Here is a 21,972-nt window from a genome sequence, read left to right as displayed (position 1 = left end):
TTTGCACTCACTTAAATACCACGCAGATCCTTTATGGATGCATCGCAGCCGCAGTTAGATTTAATGCCGGTATCAGCAGTCAGTTGGAAAGGCAGGCAAGAGAATAGACAGTGTAGGAGTAACAAAGTACAGGAAGAGCTGAGCAGCCAGCGACTAGCCATCGAATGTTAGCCTCCAGATGACCTTTGACTCTGCGACCCCTCACATTTCTCTTACGCACATCTCTACCGCCAGTCCATCTTATCCCTTATTCCTCTCTCATTCTCTCCCTCCGTCTCTCTCTCGCTGCAGCCCTGGCCAGAGACCTTTGAATGGTTGAGTGGGTGAGTGGGCTGTAGCAGCACAGTAGATCATGGTAATGTATTCAGCCAGAGGGGCTGGAGTGTTACTGCCTTAAAACACCCGGGCTCTGTCCAACACTAGAGAAAGAAGACAGATGAGGCCAAGATTCCAATTATTTTCTCTATCTGTTGACCTGAATTCACTTTATCAATGCTGAACAATGTGTAGCTGCTTTCTCCACATGGCCTGGAGGAATGGATGTACTATTTTATACTTGTATTTGGCATTATATATAGAGAGAGAATTTTGTTTTTATTGAGATAGAGATGGGAAATGCATGTTGCTTGGAATCGAAGCAGTGTAATGTCATGACTGTATACTGTAGCATTCTGCTCAGACTTAAATTGAGTGGTAGGAAATGATGTTGTGATTCAGAGGAGTATTTGGAAACCCAGTAATCCTTATAAATCCTTTTGTAGACTACACAGAATGCACCATACATTAATAAAAAGTACTTAAAATCCACCCTATTGACAGGCAGAAGTCATTCAAAGCTGTCGTGATGTTCTGAAATACAGCCATTTATCGCCCCACGTTTACAGAGGGACCCAAACACCCCATTTTCTTTATCAAATCCCACAATGCCCCATTTACCCGTCAGTTTTTTACTCGCTCATCGCTTTGGATTTACACACGTCACACTCACTGCCACGTAGCCTGAAAAACATCCCACATGATAGCGGCAGTTTTCTATCCTGACAGGATTCAGCGAAGGAAAGGATTTATTTAAGTAAAACGGAGAGGGAGAGAAAGAGCTGAGAAAGTGAGGACAGTGTAAGAAAGGAAAGGGAAAAAAAAACAACCCACAGTATCCGTCTCTGGCAGAACAGATGGTAGTCAGAGCTGTAGTTGACTTGCAAATGCCTCGCCGTTCCAACGTGACAGTCACGAGGATGCTGCCGGAGCATCTGGGCCTGTCTATAGAACATGTCACCATGCCAACAGTAAGAAAGCAGCCCGTATCAAACTTAACTTGAACTCTTTTATCCCTCAAACCTTTTAATTCCTTTACACTGATACTGCACAAGTGTAGCTAAAGAAATTCATACAGAATTCATATAGAAAACATTCACTGTCTTTCCTACACAGCAGCCAGGTTACACTGTAAACAACAGCACCATTGTTTTTTTACCAGGTAGCTGCTTTGTTATGTATGTCTCACAGTATATATATGGGCATTTGTTTTTTTAGCTGTTCAGATTTCATTATACACTCCTCCCTTACAGTGAAGTGACACCCATGCATTCACAGAACATAAACTTGTTGAAAGTATGTCAGGAGTCCTATCTGCTGGTGCTATCTATTTTTAAAAGGGTTTATCTTCTCGCTCTTGTCACACGCTGCTGCTGCAGCTTGTAAAGTGGAAATTCTAAAGAAAAATGTCACAAGACCAGGGAAAGCTACTACGATGCATTCAGGCCTTGTGTTACAGCTGCAGTCTCGCAGAGCTGTGTTGCTTTGTATGTTTCTGTGACAAGTGGGATGTTGGAAATGTGTTTCTTTCACCTGTGAGACCGGGTTATGCAAAAAGCCAAAGAGTTAAAGCCATCGACAGGAAATTAACAGCCAGCTGAATCGAAGAATTGTTTTCTAACAAAAATATGAAACATTTTCTTGTTTTAGTCCTTAAAACTGGAGGATTTGCTTCTTTTCTCTGTTTTATAGACTTTCAATAACGTCCAGGTAGAAAACCCTCGCTTCACGGACATAAAATGAAACAGTGCTGAGCAAACACTGCCTCAGTTGATGGGTTATTAGCCACCTAAAAGAGATCCACCTAAAAAGATCAGTATCAGTTCAAGTGTACGTTACATTTATTATATTTTCACCACCCTCTTTGGCATAGCAGGAGCGGAAAATAAGAATCGATCAGGGTCTAAACTCCAAGTAACGCTATTTGTCACTTTAGTAGCACGGAGGTTAATCCCTCTCCACTGGAAGAACCCTCATCCAGCAAGCTAGGCTCAGTGGTTGAGAGATGTGATGCAACATCTCAAACTTGAGAAACTAAGATTCACATTAAATGGCTTCTCTGATAAATTTATGAGAATCTGGAGTCCATTTATGGAATGTATAAAAGATATAAAAGGGAAGAATGTAAAAAAGTTGCTAAAGCACAATTACAATTTAAGACAGTGAAAATTCAAAAACAAAAAGTAAAAAGGCAGAGTGTGATCTGTGATGAGATTAACTTTATGTTGTTGTGTTGTTGTCTCGTAGGCTCTGACATGCGCTGACATATCTTGCTGCATCTATGGCGCTGACACTGTTGTCTCAAAGCAGATGGTGCAGTTTACTCTGGTCAGAGAGTCAGAATCTTGAAGTTTTCATTTAATTTTGTAAAGAATTTTATTTGATTGAATAAAATTAAATTGAATTTCATGTCTCTGCAATCCAAAACAGTTGCCAGTACCCGAAAGTGTTAGCCCGACATCACGGTGACTCGGTCTATATCACTGACTACGTTTACATGCACAAAATTTGCTGTTCTTGCCCTTATTTTCTGAAAAGGACAATATTCTTGCTAAGCTGTTTACATGATTAAAGAAAATAAAAATCGCACTAATATTCCTGTTGACATGCAGCCGATTAACGTCTTCCTAGCAAAAATGTGAAATAGTGGAACGGCTGTCACCTGTGCCGAGATTTCGTCAGAGTTTTCCTAGGGTGACCGACTTGTTTGACCGTGCAAACACAGCCTCCCTCTTTCATTCCTCCAACCACCTTCTTCAAAAGGTCAGCGTTGAAATATTCGCGCATATCCAATATCCTGTTGATATCCAAGTCTTTCATAATAATAAAAAGTTGCTGTGTTTCTCCTTCTGACCACAAACATAGGCTTTTCTTATGGGCATGTATCTCTACTACAGCCTTTCAAACTATTGGTTTATGTACAACGTATTCATGACAACACTCAGAGCTGACAGCAAACAGGCAAGAGGTCGTGTGCCTCAGACTGTGGTAATAACCTCAAATTGAGATGCATATTCCAAATGTGCATGGCCAAAGAATGCTCCTAAATTTCAAGTGATATCGGCATATCTCACATGTCTTCATCGGAAATGCTACATTCAGAAAAAGGCGTAAATTGGGATAGTTGTTCATACAACCTGTATCAGAGTCAGAATATTGTCATACTCAGAACAGAAGTGGAATATTAGTGTGCACATAAACGTTATAAACTGATTATCTTTGGGTTTTGGACTGTTGGTGAGACAAAACAAGACGTTGGAACGTGTCACATTTGGCTTTAGGAAATTTCTAAGTTCTAGCATTTAATAGGCCAAACAATTAATGGAGTGATTAAGAAAATGCTAATAGTAATAATTAACAGATTAATTGATGATTAGAATAATCCGTAGTTGCAGCCTGAAGTCTCACACACACACACACACACACACACACACACACAGTATAACCTTGTTCTTGAATCGGACTTTATTTCTACATTTAGATTTAACGCTCCGCACAAACACTCTGTAGTCTTTATCCAAGAGCACCATAACAAAGTAAGTAAGAAGGCTAGTCCCTCCTTCACCCTCTAAAGTCACTCTGCTGCAACTCGCCTCGCACCATACCAGCAAAATACAATCAATGTAGCCTACACAGAATGAGTTTGCATTGATCTCCCCGGCCTGCTCCCGAGCAGCAGACAACAGGTAGGAGGCGTGGTAGTCGCTAGCGTTCACCAGCTTTGATGATATTTACCTCTAATTAAGTTTCTTCCCCAGAGAGAGAGCTGGGAGGGAGTGAAAGGAGATAAAAACCTCTCTGAGCGGAGTGCTGTGCAGCAATCAATCCTCTCTCGCCTTCCCTCTAGAGCTGAGCCGGGGAGGATGGATGGAAGACAGGTCTCTCATCTGGGAAAACTGGAGAGAAGTAATAAAAGAGCCATAGCTCAACCTCCACCTGAGGAGACAGAGGAGCAATGCCTCCATCCTTTGTGGTTGTTGTCCTCCAGTGTTTTTCACTCAAGCAGTAGCAGCAATTTATTTCCGATTTTATGGCATCTTCCTCTCCAATAAAGATGGATTTAATGACAAACGATAAATCCCTTTCTCTGAAAAAGAAAGAGGATTTTATATGCCAGTTATTAGGTTGCTGAGCTCCCTGCAGGGTTCGTGTTGATACCAATGTGTTTCAGTTAAGATCACACTTTAGGTTAAAACAAACAGAAGGCCTTACAACGGATCAGCTTGAGACTCTGTGTTTTATTTTGGAGCTGGCTGTGCTGAATTCACTTGGTTTATCCTGGATGACTGAATCACATTTCTTGTTTCATTTCAGGGTGCTCTGGCTATCATAGCATGACGTGTGGACTGTTTGAGTGCAACACTTCCCCAACAGCGTCTCAAAAAGTGGATTTTTCTCTCCTGTCTTTATTCATTCTCCCCAGGTGTGTAAAGTGCTGAACACCACCAGTATGAGCTGCTTCGCACCCTCCCTCATGGCAGAGTACAATCCAGGTTTGGACACAGTGAAGCACGCAGACGAATTTGGGTTTATCTTCAACAACGTCCAGGCGCTGCTGGTCTACAACAACACCAACCTCCTCTACTACCCAAACCCTTACTTTGAGCCCCTCAGCACCTCTGGTGTCCTGGAGCAGAAACCAGGATCACCTATCATTCTCAAGGTAGGAAATACAAATGGCGTTTAAATCTATAGAGCATCAACTGGTTCAACCCTAAGCTCGGAACACAAGGGCTGCAGGTCTGACCACGATAAGCCTCTGAGGGCAACAGCAAATAGTTTGGGAGATCCAGTGTAGCCAGCAAATATCTGGGGTGCTTTTACACCTGCCCTGTTTGGTTCGGTTCAATCCAACTCAAGTTTGTTTGCCCCCTAAGTGCGGTTCGTTTGGGCAGGTGTGAACACTGCAATCACACTCAGGTGTGCAACAAAACAACCGGACCAAGACCTTCTTGAAGAGGTGGTCTCAGTGTGGTTACAAATGAACTCTGGTGCGGTTCGTTTGTGGTGAGAACGTGTTCCGACCTGGATCTGAACCAACTGCAGTCACATGACACATTGTTTGGGTTAAACCTGCATAGTTGTCCCTCCATTGTGACATTAGAAAGCGTCACATTTATCTTGCAAGTGTACTCTTCTTCAACGTTTTGTTCACTTCCTGGATTTTTCCCACATGGAAATTCTGACCAGTCAAAAGCAGCTTTCTCGTGCAAAGCATTTCATCTGGTCCACTTGTAAATGTTGCCGTGAGAACACGAACCAACTCTAGGCAATTATACAACTTTGTAACAAAATGAGTCCCTGATTCAGACCAAAGCAAGACAACTCTAGGTCTAAAGGCACCCTAATATAAAGCTAAATTGTTGTCAGATGGGGCGTCGGTGGCTTGGTGGTAGAGCAGGTGCCCCATGTACAAGGCTGTTGCCGCAGCGGCCCGGGTTCGAATTCAGCCTGTGGCCCTTTGCTGCATGTCACTCCCTCTTTCTCTCCCCCTTTCACACTGTCCTATCGATTAAAGGCTTAAAAATGCCCAAAAAAATATCTTTAAAAATAAAAATAAAAAAAAAATTGTTGTCAGATGATAGCCGAGGGGTCCTGAGTATCGTTCACCCACTGCTCAAGACCACAAATGGAAACCAGAATGCTTCCGATACCAAAATCTTGTCCGGTTCCTGTTGTATATAGAGCTTAGTCCAACCCCCACAACAGATTTGGGCAAGACACTGACTCCTCTTCACGCCCAATCATTGTTACTTTCTCAGGATATCGGCTATATATTTATAATTTATTTGATTTTTCCTTATTATATTGGATATAAGAAGTCTTGTAACTGAAAGACTTCGAATTCATTGAGGAATAAATTTCATCTTTCCGTCCTGATTGCCAGCTGTCCCCACTTACCGCTACTGTGTAATATATCACCTTGTTTGATCTCAGCATGGAGTCACATTTGGCCGCAGCTGCGCCCCCCAAACCTGGGGATGCAATTTACAGCGTGTTTAGGGGACATATTGGCTTTGTGGGTTTTTTTAAATTGTCTTCATCTTCAATGAGCCATGTGTTTGTGTGTCTGAGATTTCCTCCTAATTTCGCACCCCTGTGTCCATCTCCACGTGCCCACAGGGCAGAAACCTGGTTCCCCCAGCGTCAGGAGGGGTGAAGCTTAACTACACCGTGCTGATTGGAGAGACTCCGTGCTCCGTCACCGTGTCTGAGAGCCAGCTCCTGTGTGAGCCGCCCAACCTCACGGGACAATACAAAGTCATGGTCAGTATGGAAAACGCTCTGTGTGTTTGTTAGTGTCTATCTTCCTAACTTCTGCTTCCACTCTACTTCCGTCTGTCTCTGTATTTGTGATTTTGTCTTCATAATAGCTGGCCTCTAAACTCCATTATTCGTGCGCTCGTCATTGTTCATTCAGCTGAAGGAAAGAGGTCAAAGGGAGACGAGCATGAGTGTGCTCTAGCTGTCAAAAGGTTCTGCCAGAATCTACTGCAATTATTTTTAGTTGCCTGTTCGCTTATTGAGTGCAAGCCCCTGACTATTTCCCTCTCAACGTCAACGTGTAGGTGGCCGCATGTGTTTGCTCTCAGTATCAATATCAGCAGGCAATATTTACCTCTGTTTTGACAAGTTGGCTCCTGCATTGTTGTGTATCATGTATCATGTGACGTATAGCTCAAGAGAAGTGATCGGATTTTGTTGAAACAGGATGTGTCTTTATTTGTGTTTTAGCTTTAACACAGGGCAACCATTTTTGGTGTTCTTACATAGCTGCTACACACTTATCCAGAGGTGGAAAGTAAATATTTACTTGTACTCAAGTACTTTACTTAAGGACAGTTTTGAGATATTTGTATTTGTTGTGTACTTTCATTTTATGCTACTATCTACTTCTACGTCCCCACATTTTGGAGGCAAATATTGTACTTTTTACTCCACTACATGTATTTGTCATCTTAAAGGAATACTTTACCTCCTAGATTATAATTGATATATCAATTATTCATTCCATGTAATGTTTAATTTGTGAAGAAAATTTTGTTTTTCTGTCATGCTCCATTGAAAACAAAGAATCCAAAAATGGAGAATATTCTTGATGAACTGAAGTCATAGGGGTCCACCTCCAACAACAGCAAAACTACATCAAAACATCTGTTTACAAACTCTGAAAGAACTTGCACAGTATAATCCAAGTCTCTTTTATTCAGTCGTTTGCTCAGTACTTCCCAAACAGACAGTCCTTTCCGATGGGGAACTGAACAGAAAGTGAAACTTATCCATGCTCTCTTCAACACCAGACTACATTGACAAAAACAGTAATTTTACCTCGGCTAACACAGGAGCTGCTGGTCTACTGCTGCCTTGATCAGTTAGTTTGTTTGTGTAATTGTTGGACTTTGGTGAATCTAAACTAACCCTTTAAAGCACCAAAGTCACACAGTCACACAGTCAAACTAACTGATCGTGGCAGCAGTAGACCAGCAGCTCCTTTGCTCAGTGAGGTAAAAATACTGTTTTTGTCAGTGGGGTCTGGCTTGGATTACACTCCATGAGTTGCGTGTGTTTGTAAAAGTATGTTTGACTTCAATTCAAGAATTGCCTCTGTTTTTTGTCTCCATTGGAGGCATGTGACAAAACAAACTTAATTTTTCAGGAATTTAACAAAATAAGGGGTGAGTAATTAATAGATAAATGGTCATTTGGAGGTGAAGTATTCATGGTTTGTGGAAATCATGGGGGCCAGTTTTGTAGAAACAACCTAAACAGGCAGAAATTTAAAAGAGTAGAGTATTAGAGTATTTAAAAGAAAAGGTTGTGGAGGGGAAAATAAGACTCTTTAAGGTTCTTCTAGATTACAGAAATGTTAGATTAATTGCAATTGCGTGTTTGTGTTTCTCTGCAGGTTCAAGTAGGTGGTCTTCATGTCTCTCCTGGCGCAGTCCACATCATGTCTGACAGCCTGCTGACCCTCCCGGCTATTGTCAGCATCGCTGCTGGTGGAGGCCTCCTCCTCATCATCGTCATCCTCGTCCTCATCGCCTACAAGAGAAAGTCACGTGAAAATGACCTCACCCTGAAGCGCCTGCAGATGCAAATGGACAACCTGGAGTCACGAGTGGCCCTGGAGTGCAAAGAAGGTTAGTGTTAGAATAGTTTAATCAGCAGACAGACCGAGAGCAGCGCTGTGCAGCAGCCTACTGTTAGATTTTAGATTTTAGAGTCTGATTATGGGTCTTCTTTGCTTTGACTATCCATTTGCAGCCAGTAATTTAGGAGCTGCTCCATCACTCATGTAGCTGAATGGAACTGGTGAATGCATTTTACTCGTGCAGACTGTAATCACATAACAGGCATAATTTGTGCACATAGTACAGAAAGTAAATTACTGCTGGTCTGCGTGTGTTAAATAATGCATTGAAAATTTCTCCAAATCTGGGTCAGTGAGTCATCCCGGTTATATATCACAACACATATGTTCACTCAGTTAGCCCTGCATGTGACCCTCCCTCTCATCATGTAGTCCTTGCACTTCTCTCTAGTTTGCATGCAGGATACAGACTCGCACACAAACTGACACATGAATACAGAGTTTCTCATTAGAGTAACCCCGACCTCCTCCCAGCGAGGAACACATTATGCTTATTACATCTTATTCACGTCTTAACTGGAGGGGTAATTCCACGTTTATGTTTTTATGCAATGTGTGTATCGTTAGACCTGCATCTAGTTGTGTATTTTAGGGTCCTCAAGGTACCAGGATTTTAAACAGAATTTCAATACCTCTTTTGATACCATGGCAGAAAGAAAAAGAAATCCTACACACACATAATAGGATAATTTTTTGTTTGTTATTGTCAACCTGCACACAGTGGTGATACAGAAAAAGTCCTTGAACACACACATCCACATGGTTTGGTTGTTGTTGGAGAGAATGCAGTAACAGCCACAGGTTGAGAACCAGTTGAATTTTTTCATCTGTGCAGCCACGGGTTGAAAATCTGATTGTAGATCTGTTTTTTTAAAATAGCTTCAGGTACTTTTGATACTATCGCATGTGTAATTAACAGAGATTGTATCATTTTAAGCACGTGGTATTAACCTCAGTATGTGTTTGCCAAGCGGCACCCTCTGATGCTGAAAAATGAAGCCAATGACAGTGTAAAAAAACTGCAGTTCCTCTAACGGCCACTTGAGGCTGGCACTAAGAGTCAATCCCCACAGACCCCCATGTTAAAATGCAAAACTTTACAGCACAAATAAACATGTTTACAACCTGGTACAAAAAACCGTTTTGGTCTCTTTAGCTGATTTCCCCCTTCATGACAACTGTAGGGAGGTGAATTTTTGTATAATTCACCTGTTTAAATGTTATTAAGGCTCAAAGTTATGCATAACTTAAGGCATGGATGCCATCCATTAACAAGTGTCTGCCACAGCAACGATGATGGTTAGAGAATGTAACCATGGCGTAATCTAAGATTTACAGAGTACGGAGTGGTGCAGGAAATTTGTTTTTGGTTAGATACCTGAAATAAGGTCTGTGGTTAAAACAAGCTTAAGAGACTTTTAGGTTTTGTGCTACAATATAAAATATGTCAGTAAATACCTCACTCGTAAATGTTGACACCTTTGTGCGTCTTAAAAAGGCGCTTGCTGGCTAAAGAAGATTACAGAGTGCCACCATGCTGAACATGGCTTTACAGCCTCATTGTGGTGGTGACGTTAAAGTCATGTGATTGTAGTGTAGTTCACTTATAGCTGAATGTTAGCTTTTTACTTGTGGCAGACATTTATGCCTAAAATCATAAACGTGGAGCTCATTTGTGAATATTACTAACAAAACATGTCAGTATCATAAACTTTTGTTTTCTGCAATAATCCAAAGTCAGAGGGGAAAATCCCATTTTTGTTGAAAGAACCAGGGCGATGTTAACGTGTGTGTTGGCCTACAAAAAAAGTCATCCCTGTGGTGCTCTATAGGCTTAGCTAAAGGCTGGCTGTCGCTATTTTTACTGTTTTCAGTTCATGAAAGTTAATCGTAACATTTTGCCTTAAAAAAGTCTTGTTCAGCGTGTAGTTGGACTAAAAGTCCCTTGCAGGAGTCGGATATTCAGTTTTTCCTTCTAAGTAGACTTTGTTTTAATAGATTTATGTTTATTTATGTTTTTTGCTAACAAAAATTAGCATTATCACAGCTGTAAATGCACCATGCTAACTTATCTAAAAGCTAGCATTGGGTTAATTATATAGCTGTACCCGATTCAGAATTATGTCAGTCTAATCAGATTTGGCTGTTCAATATGAATATTTGACACTTCAGGGGTTTTTTTTAAACAAAGTTTTGAAGTTTAATCTTGCTCAGTGGGACGTTCATTGGGACTGCAGCATTCATTCAATATAGTAAACACATTGACTGCGCTAACAATGGATTGGAAATGAGCAACATTTTTTTTGTACACTAGATATTAAACAAAGCCAGAGACTCTATCAAATTGAATTGCTGTGAGTTGTAAATTTGCCACTTGCACTTGGCAGTAAAGAGAAGTAACGTTAATTCAGAGCCTTACCGTGCAAAGTCTCCTCCCCTTTGTGCTACTGCATCACATCTGCGGCTGTCTTCACCAAAAAGTATGGTGAAAGTCAAGGACACTCACTCCGCAGCAAAATTTGGGGACTAAAACGTCCCCCATAAGTACACTGCACAGCACAATGACTAGCAAAAAAAGGACTCCTTGACTTGAAGCAAACTCAGTCGACTGAAGGGTCTCTGACTTTCAAGGGCAGCCCCAGTTGATTACACCCTCTTGTCCAAATATGGTCACTTCTGGCAACATGATGGCAACAGCCAAAATGTCAGACTCAAGGCTTCAGAACAGGAGTCTACAAACCAGTGGGTGACATCACTGTGGCTACGTCCATTATTTTAAAGTCTGTGGTGTTTGCGTGCGTTTGTTTTGGTCACTGGATGCCGTTAATCTCTTCATTCCAGTTTCCAATGACATTGCAGCAGTATTGAACGCACAGCTCCTTTGAAACACACTCCTCCCTCGTGACTCGGGGTTAAGAGAGGTCACAATAGTCCATCTGACCTTTGACCGTCTATCCAGTGGGAGGACGACAGACAACCTCAGGCTGACCTCCAGCTACCGCTCCAAATTGCAGTCCACCAAGAGCGGCCTAATAAGTGCTTTCAAATAAACACTGCTGATTGGGCCCCAGTGTCATCATCGGGTCATTATAGCCAATCACTGAGATGGCCGAAGTGAGGTTTGTGTTAGAAAGTGTTCAGGGGATTTCATCAGCCAGACAGGACCTTATTATGTATCCCCTCCAGCCACCCCTGATCGGCTGCCCCGGCGTTGTTATCCAGCGGGAAAGAAAAACATCCTATTGCGGCAAACTTTCAGAATGCTGGAATGACAGACAGACAGACAGATAGACAGAGCAGGCAAACAGGAGGAATCAGTCACACACAGGCAGCCTTGGGAAAGGAAAGATTAATGTTTTAACCATTAGCAGTGGCCAGGAGTGTACTGCCCCGCAGGGTGGATTTAGACGGGTACCTGGGTTCCTCCTTATGAGTATATACACTCGATGTGTGCCTGTGAGCCCATGTGTTGGTGTGTAAACCCAGGAGTCGCAGGGGGGCCAGGGGCCAGGAGGTGAGGGCTAAGACTGGCAAGAGATGGCGGAGTTTCGAGGAGGGTGTTAGGGGACTGCTGCTGCTCCTGTGATAGGCTGCAGACAGGGAGCCTCCCCAAGGGCGCCGAAGCAGAGCAACAGAGCCGTGGGCCTGAACAGGAGTCAGTCAGGATGGAGCCAATTAACTAGTGCTCACCTGCAGCCTCACACTGAGATGACACACACTCTTTGGGGCCTTAGCTACAGCCAATTTACTGTCTGGAAGATAAAATTGAGTGAGAAAGGGAGCGTGTGTGTGTGTGTGTGTGTGTGTGTGTGTGTGAGAAAGAGAGGGAGGGAGTGAGGTCTGTGTTTTTTAACGGAGTGATGAGAAATATTGAGTTTCTCTGACATGAAGACTATCTTGGGCTTTAACTGTCAGCTTCATGATAACGGCAGTAAACACCATGAAGATAAGAAGGATTCACGTATTTGGTCCCTTGGGATTAAAGTACATTTTTTTTTATTCTTATGCTGCATGTCTCAAGTATTTCCTCTAACTGGTGTCTCTTTCTTCTCTCCCAGCTTTTGCTGAGCTGCAGACAGACATCAATGAGCTGACCAGTGACCTGGACAGAGCCGGCATCCCCCATCTGGACTACAGGACGTACGCTATGAGGGTGCTCTTCCCCGGCATTGAGGATCATCCTGTCCTCAGAGAACTGGAGGTAACGAGAGCGAGACAGGGAGCAAGGAAGAAAGAGATTGGGAGAGAAGATGAGTGAGACATCTAGGCAGCAAAATGCATGAAGAAAGGGCGAGAGAAAGTCAAACCAAGGTGGAAAGACAGAGAGGGAGACAGCGGTGTCTGCCCTTACCGCTCTCCCTGCAGGGCAACCTCCATAAGCAGCAAAGTGCTTGAGGGGAAAAGGATACCAGTGTGCCACTTATCCTTTCTACCCTCTGGTCTCACACACATATAGCCAGCCATGCTAGGTAGCATACACACACACTCACACATATATACACACCTCACATGCAAGCTCCCTCATGGAAAACAGGGTCCCAGCACATGGCTATTTCATCCACCAGTGGCTGCAGTATGAGGGGTAATGAACTGAGTAATTCCCAATCCTCGAGCAGGACTGTGGGTTCCTCCATCGGGGGAAAAACTGGCTGGTTAACACTTTTTTGCTCCTCGTCACGGGGCCAGAGTGCTGCTGGGAAATGAGTTTATTTTACACGGAGCGGAGTCCAGAGGATGAAACTATCAGGGATAAGGAGATTCGTCATGATAGAGGTCCACCATTTTATTTGTTGATTGTGTGGGATGCAGGATGAGATTGGTTTTACTGGGAAGATGTTGCCTGGTTAAGTGGAAGGGTGGAAGGTCAGATAAGACGAGCCTCATATGGTGGAGGTCAAAGGTGATGTCGGTTCACGTCTTAGTTCAGTGATTTTCAGTAATGCCTTTCATACACTGCAAGTCTTTGAAAATACTTTTAAGACTGAATTCTAACACCGTCTCACATCAAAATACAAAGTACGTTTTTAGTCGCACACTAAAAGAATATGTAAAAACCAAGGATCTTGCTGGGTCACTATTTGCAAGACTACAAATATATTTCTTTTAAGATTATTTCCCATGCTGCTCCTGGTGGAAAATATCACACAAAACACCCTTTAGAAAATAAGACAATTCTTTACATGCCCACAAAAGCACATAACTCTAGGTAAACAAGATAAAAGGTGCCATATGTTGACAGTTTTCTTGTCAGTTCAGCATCAATATAATCCATAATACAAACTTTACATTTTGGATTTCGTGGCCTCAATTTGCAACGAGCCTCCGCTGGTTAGCTGCACTATTTTAATGGAAGGAGACAGTGGAAATGAGAGGTGAACTGTATCAAAAATTAAGATTTCTCACTTAATTAAGCGCCAGTTGGTGGATCAGATACACACCAAATCAAACACAAGACTCACTCACTTTACAACTCCACCAGTTTCTCCTCATTTTCCACAGTATAAAAGAGCCGAGACTTGTTCCCATTCTTGCGCCTCCCTGGAGTCCCCTCCATGTTTACTGTCTACCGAGTTTGCTCCTTGCTGTTTGGTGCTGCAGAGAGCGCAGCTATTGGGTGCTGACAACCTTCACATTATTGAACTTCACTATTTGCATGAGCCAAGACGAAAAACTTAGGACAAGATTAGAAAAAGACTGACACAAGACAGATCGGACTGAGTTTCATGACCATCATATGCACATGAACTGAGGTAAAACTCTCCTGATTTTACTCCAACAAAGGAAATTTGTCTGCAACAGTGAAATAGCTTGAAGAAAAGTTTGGCATAAGCCGAGCATTCTGTGTGACTGTTTCTTCAGTCAAAAGGACCTGTTATAGATATCTAAACTTTTGAAAAACAGTGACCTGTACTCACAGAAGGTGAGTTTCGTCACTTTGGGATTGTCTTACCCCGGCAAGTTCCTTGACATTTGACTTGAAAGTGAAATGGCAGTTACAATGCTTTTTAACAGTCAATAATTGATTAGGATCTTCTCAGTTACTCACCATGAGTGGGAACTTCTGTCCGCCTGGAGTGAAACATGAGTGAGGGTTTTGGAGCCTTTTGAAAAAATCTTTATTTGGGGTGAGACAAGGTCAAGATGGAAGCTGAGTAGCAGCAGTCCTTTTCCAAACACATTCAGCTCATTACTGTTCATAAGTATTCATTACTGGGCATTTTTTATTCAAATCAGTGCTGGAAACACTCTAACATGCATCTTTCTCCCCCTCCTCTGCGGTGCAGGTGTCAGGCAATGGCCAGCAGAATGTGGAGAAGGCCCTGAAGCTGTTTGGCCAGCTCATCAACAACAAGGTGTTCCTGCTCACCTTCATCCGAACACTGGAAATGCAGCGTTCTTTCTCCATGAGGGACCGCGGCAACGTGGCCTCACTTATCATGACGGCCCTGCAGGGGCGACTGGAGTACGCCACCGACGTCCTTAAACACCTGCTGTCAGACCTCATCGACCGCAACCTGGAGAGCAAGAACCACCCCAAACTGCTGCTGCGCAGGTAACACGGCACACGTTTAAACGAGGGGTGTAAATCACTAGTGTCATCACAATACCATATTATATACATTATTTACCATAATCAGTTACAGAAGAAGCCGCCACACCTTACTGTTGCTTTAGGCGCCTAAGAATAAAAACATATACGTAAATAATTGTGAATGACTGTGACTGGTGAAATGCATTAAAGTTTACTTTAAATTGACTCCACTAGCACACATAAAATATCAGCTTAAGCACTTTTACACTGCATAAAAATGGCTAGCTGACTTTTCCTCTACTTATAGCCAAACAAATTACATGTTATCTTTATTCTTTCCCTGCTCGCTGTTGGGTTAAGTCACTGCATCCCCCACGGTTGAATTTCAGCCTGTATACACGTTTTTACAGCCTAATATTGTTGAAACAGAGCAGCTAACATTAGCTCTTTTTACACAGAGGTCGCGTTACAGGGCCTTCACAAAGTCCCTTCTTCATCCCACTTTTGCATTTTTACTCAGAACCAAACAACAGCCAAAGATCATCTTGGAAGCAAGTTAGGCATGATGAGCAACACGTACACATCCAACTCTAGTTTGACATCTAACATATGCTTCAGCAACACTTGAGTTACATAAAGATGGCAATAACAGTTGTTAACATCCCTGTTATATGGCGGCTGATCTCGTCCTCTACTCAGAGGGTAAGGAGCTCCTGGACCTCATTGTTTCCACAATTTGTCGATATTTTGGCTGCTCATCTACTACTTTGAGTTAGCTGCTAACTGCTGCTAGCTGGTTTTTACATCTCCTCCCAGTGGGTCGCCACATAACACATCGTCAAAACATGTCACCCATCACATTATGCAGGCTGTCCCTTTTACACAGACCTCAATTTGGTGCTGTTGCTACCTCCGTTGCCAGCTTTAAGGCGAGACAGCTAAGAGGCCGTACACATGCCGTGTTTTTAACTGCCTGAAAAACGTGAGATTTGTGCCAGCTTTCCAGAGTGCAGAGCTGATCTTCTTCCAGGTGCTGTTTATAAGTGTGTAGGCCTATCGTCTGTGGGACAGATGTAAAGCTCTGGGTAGCCCTGCACTAACATGATCAACTTCTCCATATTTATCACAGACTGATATTTACGGTAGAAGGGAAAGATATCTGTCGGCTGTGATTGGTTGTTCCTTGTCACATGACGTGCGGTGTGCGCTGCTGCATTCCAAGAGTTGAACTCGATTTATCTCAGAGTGCAGCCACCGCACCCTGGCTATGTAAAAGGGGGGATATTGTCATGGCGAGTGCAACAACTCAGCGGAGTGAGGCGCTCTGTCAGGTTTGTCGTGTGTTCTGAGTATCTCATCTAGTACCTGCATTGTTTGCACAGGGCAAGCGCTTTTCCTGTTGAACCGTCTTTTCTCTGAATTCCAAAATATTCCCCCACTGCTGATTTAATCCCAAGAGGAAAGTAAATATCCTCATCATCTTTTTATTGGCTGCTTGGTCTTATTTGCCTGGTGCTGTTTGACTGTGACCAGACGTGACATTGGACTTTGAAACTATTGGATTAGTATTGAATCATTGATCACTGAATCGATACATTTACCCATACTGATGGATCGTTAAACAAGCATGGCGACAAAGTCCTGCAGTGATAGATGCCGATGCAGAGGGCTTGGTTCAGCTGGTGGCAGCTAAATTCAAAAGTTATTTATTAAATGTATTCATTAAACAGTGTGTCACTGGAAAAGCTGTTCACAACAAAGTCAGCAAAGAAAAACTTGTTGTTTGTAACTAATTAGATTACACTTCCTGTTTTGACTTTGAACTGATTAAAAAGTAGAGAGAAAAGTGAATTAACATAAAGCAATATAAACAAATTATACATGATCATATTCAGCCAAATCCCTTAATCCTCAGCAGCACTGTACAAAACAGTTTCACTTGTTTGATTTGATTAATTTAAGTCAGAGAGAGTACGAGCACACTGTCAGTGTATATCCATAGTGATCCTGTGCTCAGAGGAGAGTTACACAGTCCTTATTTAGAGACATGTAAAGAAGCGCGAGGCTGTAGGAGGATGTTGATACATATAGCCAGATGGATAGGGGATTGATTCAGGGCTGTATGTTCTTCCCTCTTCTTCTTGTGGGTGGATGCATTCTGATTCCCCCCTCGTGTTCACATGTAGATGCCTCACAGAATAGGAGCTTGTAATGACTGCTACCGCACATCTACAGTAAACGCCGAGCGCTCTTCACATCACGAGAAACATCTGAATTTCTCTGCATAATTCCGTATTCTCTGTGGCGCCCGGTCTCTCCCCTGCTCTCTCTCAATGCTGATGTCAGTCTCACTTATCCTCCAGGCTCGGGGTCCTTATGAAACATTCAGAAGCGGTTTGACGTAACTTTTTTTTTTCCTCCCCCTCTTCTCCCCGTGTCTCCAGTGTACATTGTTTTCCAGGGGACTTGGGGTGATGTGCTGAAACTTTAAACACCTGCCAAGTCCGTGCCCAAGTGTCCTCAGCTGCATTGGTGGCTCTGTAGGCATAGAAATGGGTTAAAGGGCCGACAGTACTCAGCTCAGAGGATACAGTTCTCTGTGAAAGCCTGACTGCTCTGTACATGATTTTGTGTTTACATGACTAATAAGTGGGGACAGTGAGAGCAGGCAGCTGCTGTACTTTCAAACAACACCTTCATTCTCATGTTAATGCTGCCTTTAGTGTCCGTATTTGAAAAATCCACATTAACAGTCAGAGTAAATAACTGCCCGACAGAAAAGAAGCAGACGCTGAACGACAGAGAAGTGGACTAAAGCGACACAGCATCAAAATGGACCTGGATTAAGCTGTTATTTCACATGACAGCAGGGCCCCACGTCACCTCTAAGTTTTCATTATCCTTTCTTATTAGGAACACAGTGGTACGTAATCCTCTGGTCCTGCAGTCGCAGCCTGCGGGGCTAAATGTCCCATAGTTTTTACATTTTACTCCCTGTTTTTCTGAAGAATTTAAGGGATTATCGATTTGACATGGCTCTTTGCTGTTGTTGTCTTCCTCATCGCCTATTAAGAGAAAAGCCGACAGTCAAGCCAGCCGGCTGACTCACACAAACACACACACACACACATGTGTCTGTGATGATAGTCAAATTGAGCACGTCTCGAAGCAGTAATTGTGTTTGTGCAGGGCGTAGAGTGAGGCTGCCGGGCTGCGCTTTGTTGCCATTTTCTCGTTCGGTTGTCCTTTCTGTCGGCTCTCCTCGGCCTATTATCGCATATAATGGGATCGTGAAATTCTTGCTGTTGTGTCGGCTAAGACCCCCCTCTGTTCTGGAATTAATGAATCAGCAGCATGTAAACAGATCCTTGTGCCTTTTTTTATGGTGTCCAAAATGATCTGTTTGTGTTTGTGTGTCTTAGAACACACTACCCCAGCCTGCTGGTGCAATAAATAAAGCTGTGACGGCTATATTGGATTCCAGTGTGCTTCCAGTAGATTGGTAGAAGTAAGGGTCACTCTGATGTTGTTCTGAATGAATTATTAGTGAGCTTACAGTCTCCGCGCCGAGTTTACATGACTACAGGAGAGAGCAAACATATAGGAAGAACTTCGAGGTCACCCGACCCACTTCCTGTTCTCATTTATATTACAGTGGGTTGAAAGTGCATCCCGAGACATGTCGGAGCAAAGAGTTTTGCTTCTCTTGCTGCTCTGCTGTCGTGGAAAGCTTTTCTCCAGAGGGGAATGTGTCCACAAGCTAGTGTGGGAGACCTTTTTAAAGAAAACCATAATCTCACAAGTAGTAGGATACAGAAATAGATGTATCTGTCACATAGTTTTAGCATGTTATCCTCATGATCCCTCAGTGAACTACAGTAGTTATTAAAGTTTAATGTGCACAATGGATCCAAGTGGCTGTTTTTTAAAAGCTGGTGATATTTTATATGTCTGTTATTGTTAACAGAAGCCATTAAAAACAACAAATCATTAAGTATTTTCCAGCCTCTCCAGCATGTCTGTGGCCCTAACCCATTTTTTTCTGACTGGAGACAGAACTCTTTTATGGCTCATGAACATATACTTTCAAAAAGCCTAATAACCTCCTAAAACAGCTGGACACTGCTGTAGTTTATAGCAAGCAAACAGGAGTATTAATCTTTTTGTTCAGGACTACTGGGACGTAGTAGCTCAGTCCATAGGGACTTGGGTTGGGAACTGGAGGGTCACTGGTTCAAGTGCCTGTCTGGACCAAATATGGAGTGTGGACTGGCGCCAGTTTGCCTCCTGGGCACTGCTGAACCCCAACTGCTCAGGGCGTCTGTCCACAGGCAGCCCCCTCGTTCTTACACCCCTCCATTTGATGCATGTATAGGTCCTGTTCGTATTTCAGGCCTTTGTGTATATGACAGCGGAGTAAATCTGATCTGAATTTCCCCTCTGGGATTAATAAAGTATATCCTCTTCTATTTTGGGCCCTTTAAATGACCAGTCTGATACCCTATCACATCTAAAGACAATGTGAGTTAAGGGTTCACACCCACACAGAGTTTAAAGCCTGCAACTCCGCACCAGTCCATTGAAACTGAAGAAGCCTCTTGGAGGAGGGGCGTAACGTCTTCAAGAAACTCAAGCAAGTCCAGTTGCCTACGATATAGCACTTAAGACAGCTACTGGTTGTTGACAATATTCACATCCAAATACGTATGATATTGTCGTTGTCGGATCGTCATAACGAGTAAAGAGTTTCTTAAGACAGCTCAGACTGAGTTTCATGACCACTTTACACCAAATGATCAAGATCCTGGGAGTGTGCACCAACTGAGGTAAAACTCTCAGGATATTTTTAAGATTATTTTTAGGGCTTGTTGCCTTTATGGCAGAACAGCTGGAGGGTGACAGGAAAGTGACAGAATGGAGATGACAGGCAGCAAAGGGCTGCAGGTTGTAATTGAACCCACGCCGCTGCTAAAGACTGTCTTCATGAGGCGCACTCTCGACCTGGTGAGCTGGAGGTCACCCTAGAACTCTCAGGATGTTATTCCAACTCTGGAAATTTGTCTGCAACAGTGAAATAGTCACTGATAATGAGGAAAAATAGGGGGTGCTGCACTGGGTTAAAGCTCTGTGTAGTTAGATGTGATAAAATCCGGTGCTCTTTAAGCATGAGGCAAAGAGTCACTTAGAGATTAAAACAACTTTCCGGCTCACTCAGTGTAAAAGTCCATATTACAGGCAGGGAGTCCAAAAATGCATCCGACACGCTCTGACTGTAGTTAAAAATCCTTTATTAGTACATGGATAACCAACACGTTTCGACTACAGAGTCTCTGCACCCTTCATCAGGGTGTGAACGCCCTGATGAAGGGTGTGAAAAGTCATTTGGTGTAAAGTCGGCATTAACAATGTTTGTTCACAGTGAAAACTAAGCAGCATACTTTTTAACCTTTACAGTACTTGAGTATGTGTGCTATATAGTGTATGTGCATATAAGAGAGTGTTTGTATACGTGGTGCAGAGGGAGGCTGTGGCACAGCAGCAGCGTGGTACAATGTGGTTGCTCCAGCTAAGCAAGGCGCCCTTAATTATTTAGCTGCGTCTCTGCGGTGAGCTCCAGTTCGAAGACGGAGCACTGTTCCATCACTGGCCACAGTGGAGAGAAAAAGCGGAGGACAAGAGGAAGAAACGAAGGGAACAGTTGAGAATGTGTAGGAGCAGCGGAGGAGTATAGGATTCAGCGGCGGTATAAACAACTAATGAACATATTAATTCAGCAAATTAAACGGAGGTTCTGAATGCATTCCACGGGAGACGTTTCCAAGTTACGTGGGCAGCACAATGAAGATCCAGCATGTAAAACTTGTTCTCCGATTAACATTAACACCGTGCCTCTGCCCGCCTCTCACCATCTCTGTATGCCTCCGACATGCCCACTCTCTGCATTCCTCTCACACGCACTCTGTCTCTCACATGGGCAGATTATCTCCTGATAGTATTTTTTCTCATATTTGAGTGTTTAATTGCTGATGCGCTATCTATACTTTATTGGGAATGATAATATTAGATTAACTTATATCTGTCTGCAGTTGCACACTCTCAGCTTAATACAGAGTCCTAACTACAGATAATAATTCCAGATCCGTGATAAAAAAGCGGAGAGGAATGTGGCAGGGCGAAAGGTAGATTGAATAAAACGGCTGTTAAAACAACATCCCTCTTCCTCTCTAAGTGTCCACAAAGATCCGATTGGTGCGTTCGCTGACAGTAGATTTGACTCCGTAGCCTCTAATATGCTTACAGTAGGTCATAAATATGCATTTCACGGGAGCACTTCATGAAATTTCCATTCATTTGAATTCCTGTTCCTTGCCTGAGAGAAGCTGAATGGGCTGAAGTGGTATATCACAGAATGAAAATGGATGCATGTGAAAAGCCTCTTGGCATAAGCAGGATGGAAAACAAATCATTGTCATTTATTCGAAGGAGTAGTTAACCGCATAATAGTCACTGAGAACACAACAAATGCAGCGGGCTCATGTCACCGGCTGAGCGTAGCGAGGGGCTTGATGTGTTTGAATGCCAGAGGGTGGTTTGTATACGTTAGCTGTTCCTATTATGCTCAGCTTAAAGGTCCAGTGTGTAGGATTTAGGGGGATTTATTGGCAAAAATTGAATATAATATAATAAGTATGTTTTCTTTAGTGTATATTTACATGACAATAAGAATTGTAGTGTTTTTGTTACCTTAGAATGTGATGTTTAGATCTATTTAGGGAGATCACAGTGTTGCACCGCCATGTTTCTACAGTAGTCCATGTTACAGCCTCTCTATGAATTGACGCAGTTTGCAGGGGGAAAAGTTTATTATTAACAAGAATGAAATACTTACAACTCAAAGGATGAAACAAAAGGGGTTGGAGATCCCGCCAACAGAAACAAAACATGAGGAAGTCACTGGGGAAACCACGCTTGG

The 21,972-nt window shown here is 42.9% G+C and overlaps 1 protein-coding gene across 1 annotated transcript in view; it reads left to right on the top strand.

Moving 5' to 3' along the window:
* The window catches only part of plxna2 (plexin A2), a 274,068-nt gene that overhangs the window by 209,161 nt on the left and 42,935 nt on the right, over positions 1-21,972 (top strand). Inside the window, exons 18-22 of the mRNA XM_033629173.2 lie at positions 4,739-4,978; positions 6,439-6,582; positions 8,222-8,456; positions 12,526-12,668; positions 14,752-15,020. Coding sequence (XP_033485064.1) covers positions 4,739-4,978; positions 6,439-6,582; positions 8,222-8,456; positions 12,526-12,668; positions 14,752-15,020 — 1,031 coding nt within the window. The remainder of the gene's footprint in view (positions 1-4,738; positions 4,979-6,438; positions 6,583-8,221; positions 8,457-12,525; positions 12,669-14,751; positions 15,021-21,972) is intronic.

This window comes from Epinephelus lanceolatus, chromosome 8 (assembly GCF_041903045.1).
Source record: "Epinephelus lanceolatus isolate andai-2023 chromosome 8, ASM4190304v1, whole genome shotgun sequence".
Lineage (NCBI taxonomy): Eukaryota > Metazoa > Chordata > Actinopteri > Perciformes > Serranidae > Epinephelus > Epinephelus lanceolatus.
The sequence above is the reverse complement of the archived record's forward strand: the minus strand, read 5'-3'. Positions and strand labels throughout refer to the sequence as shown.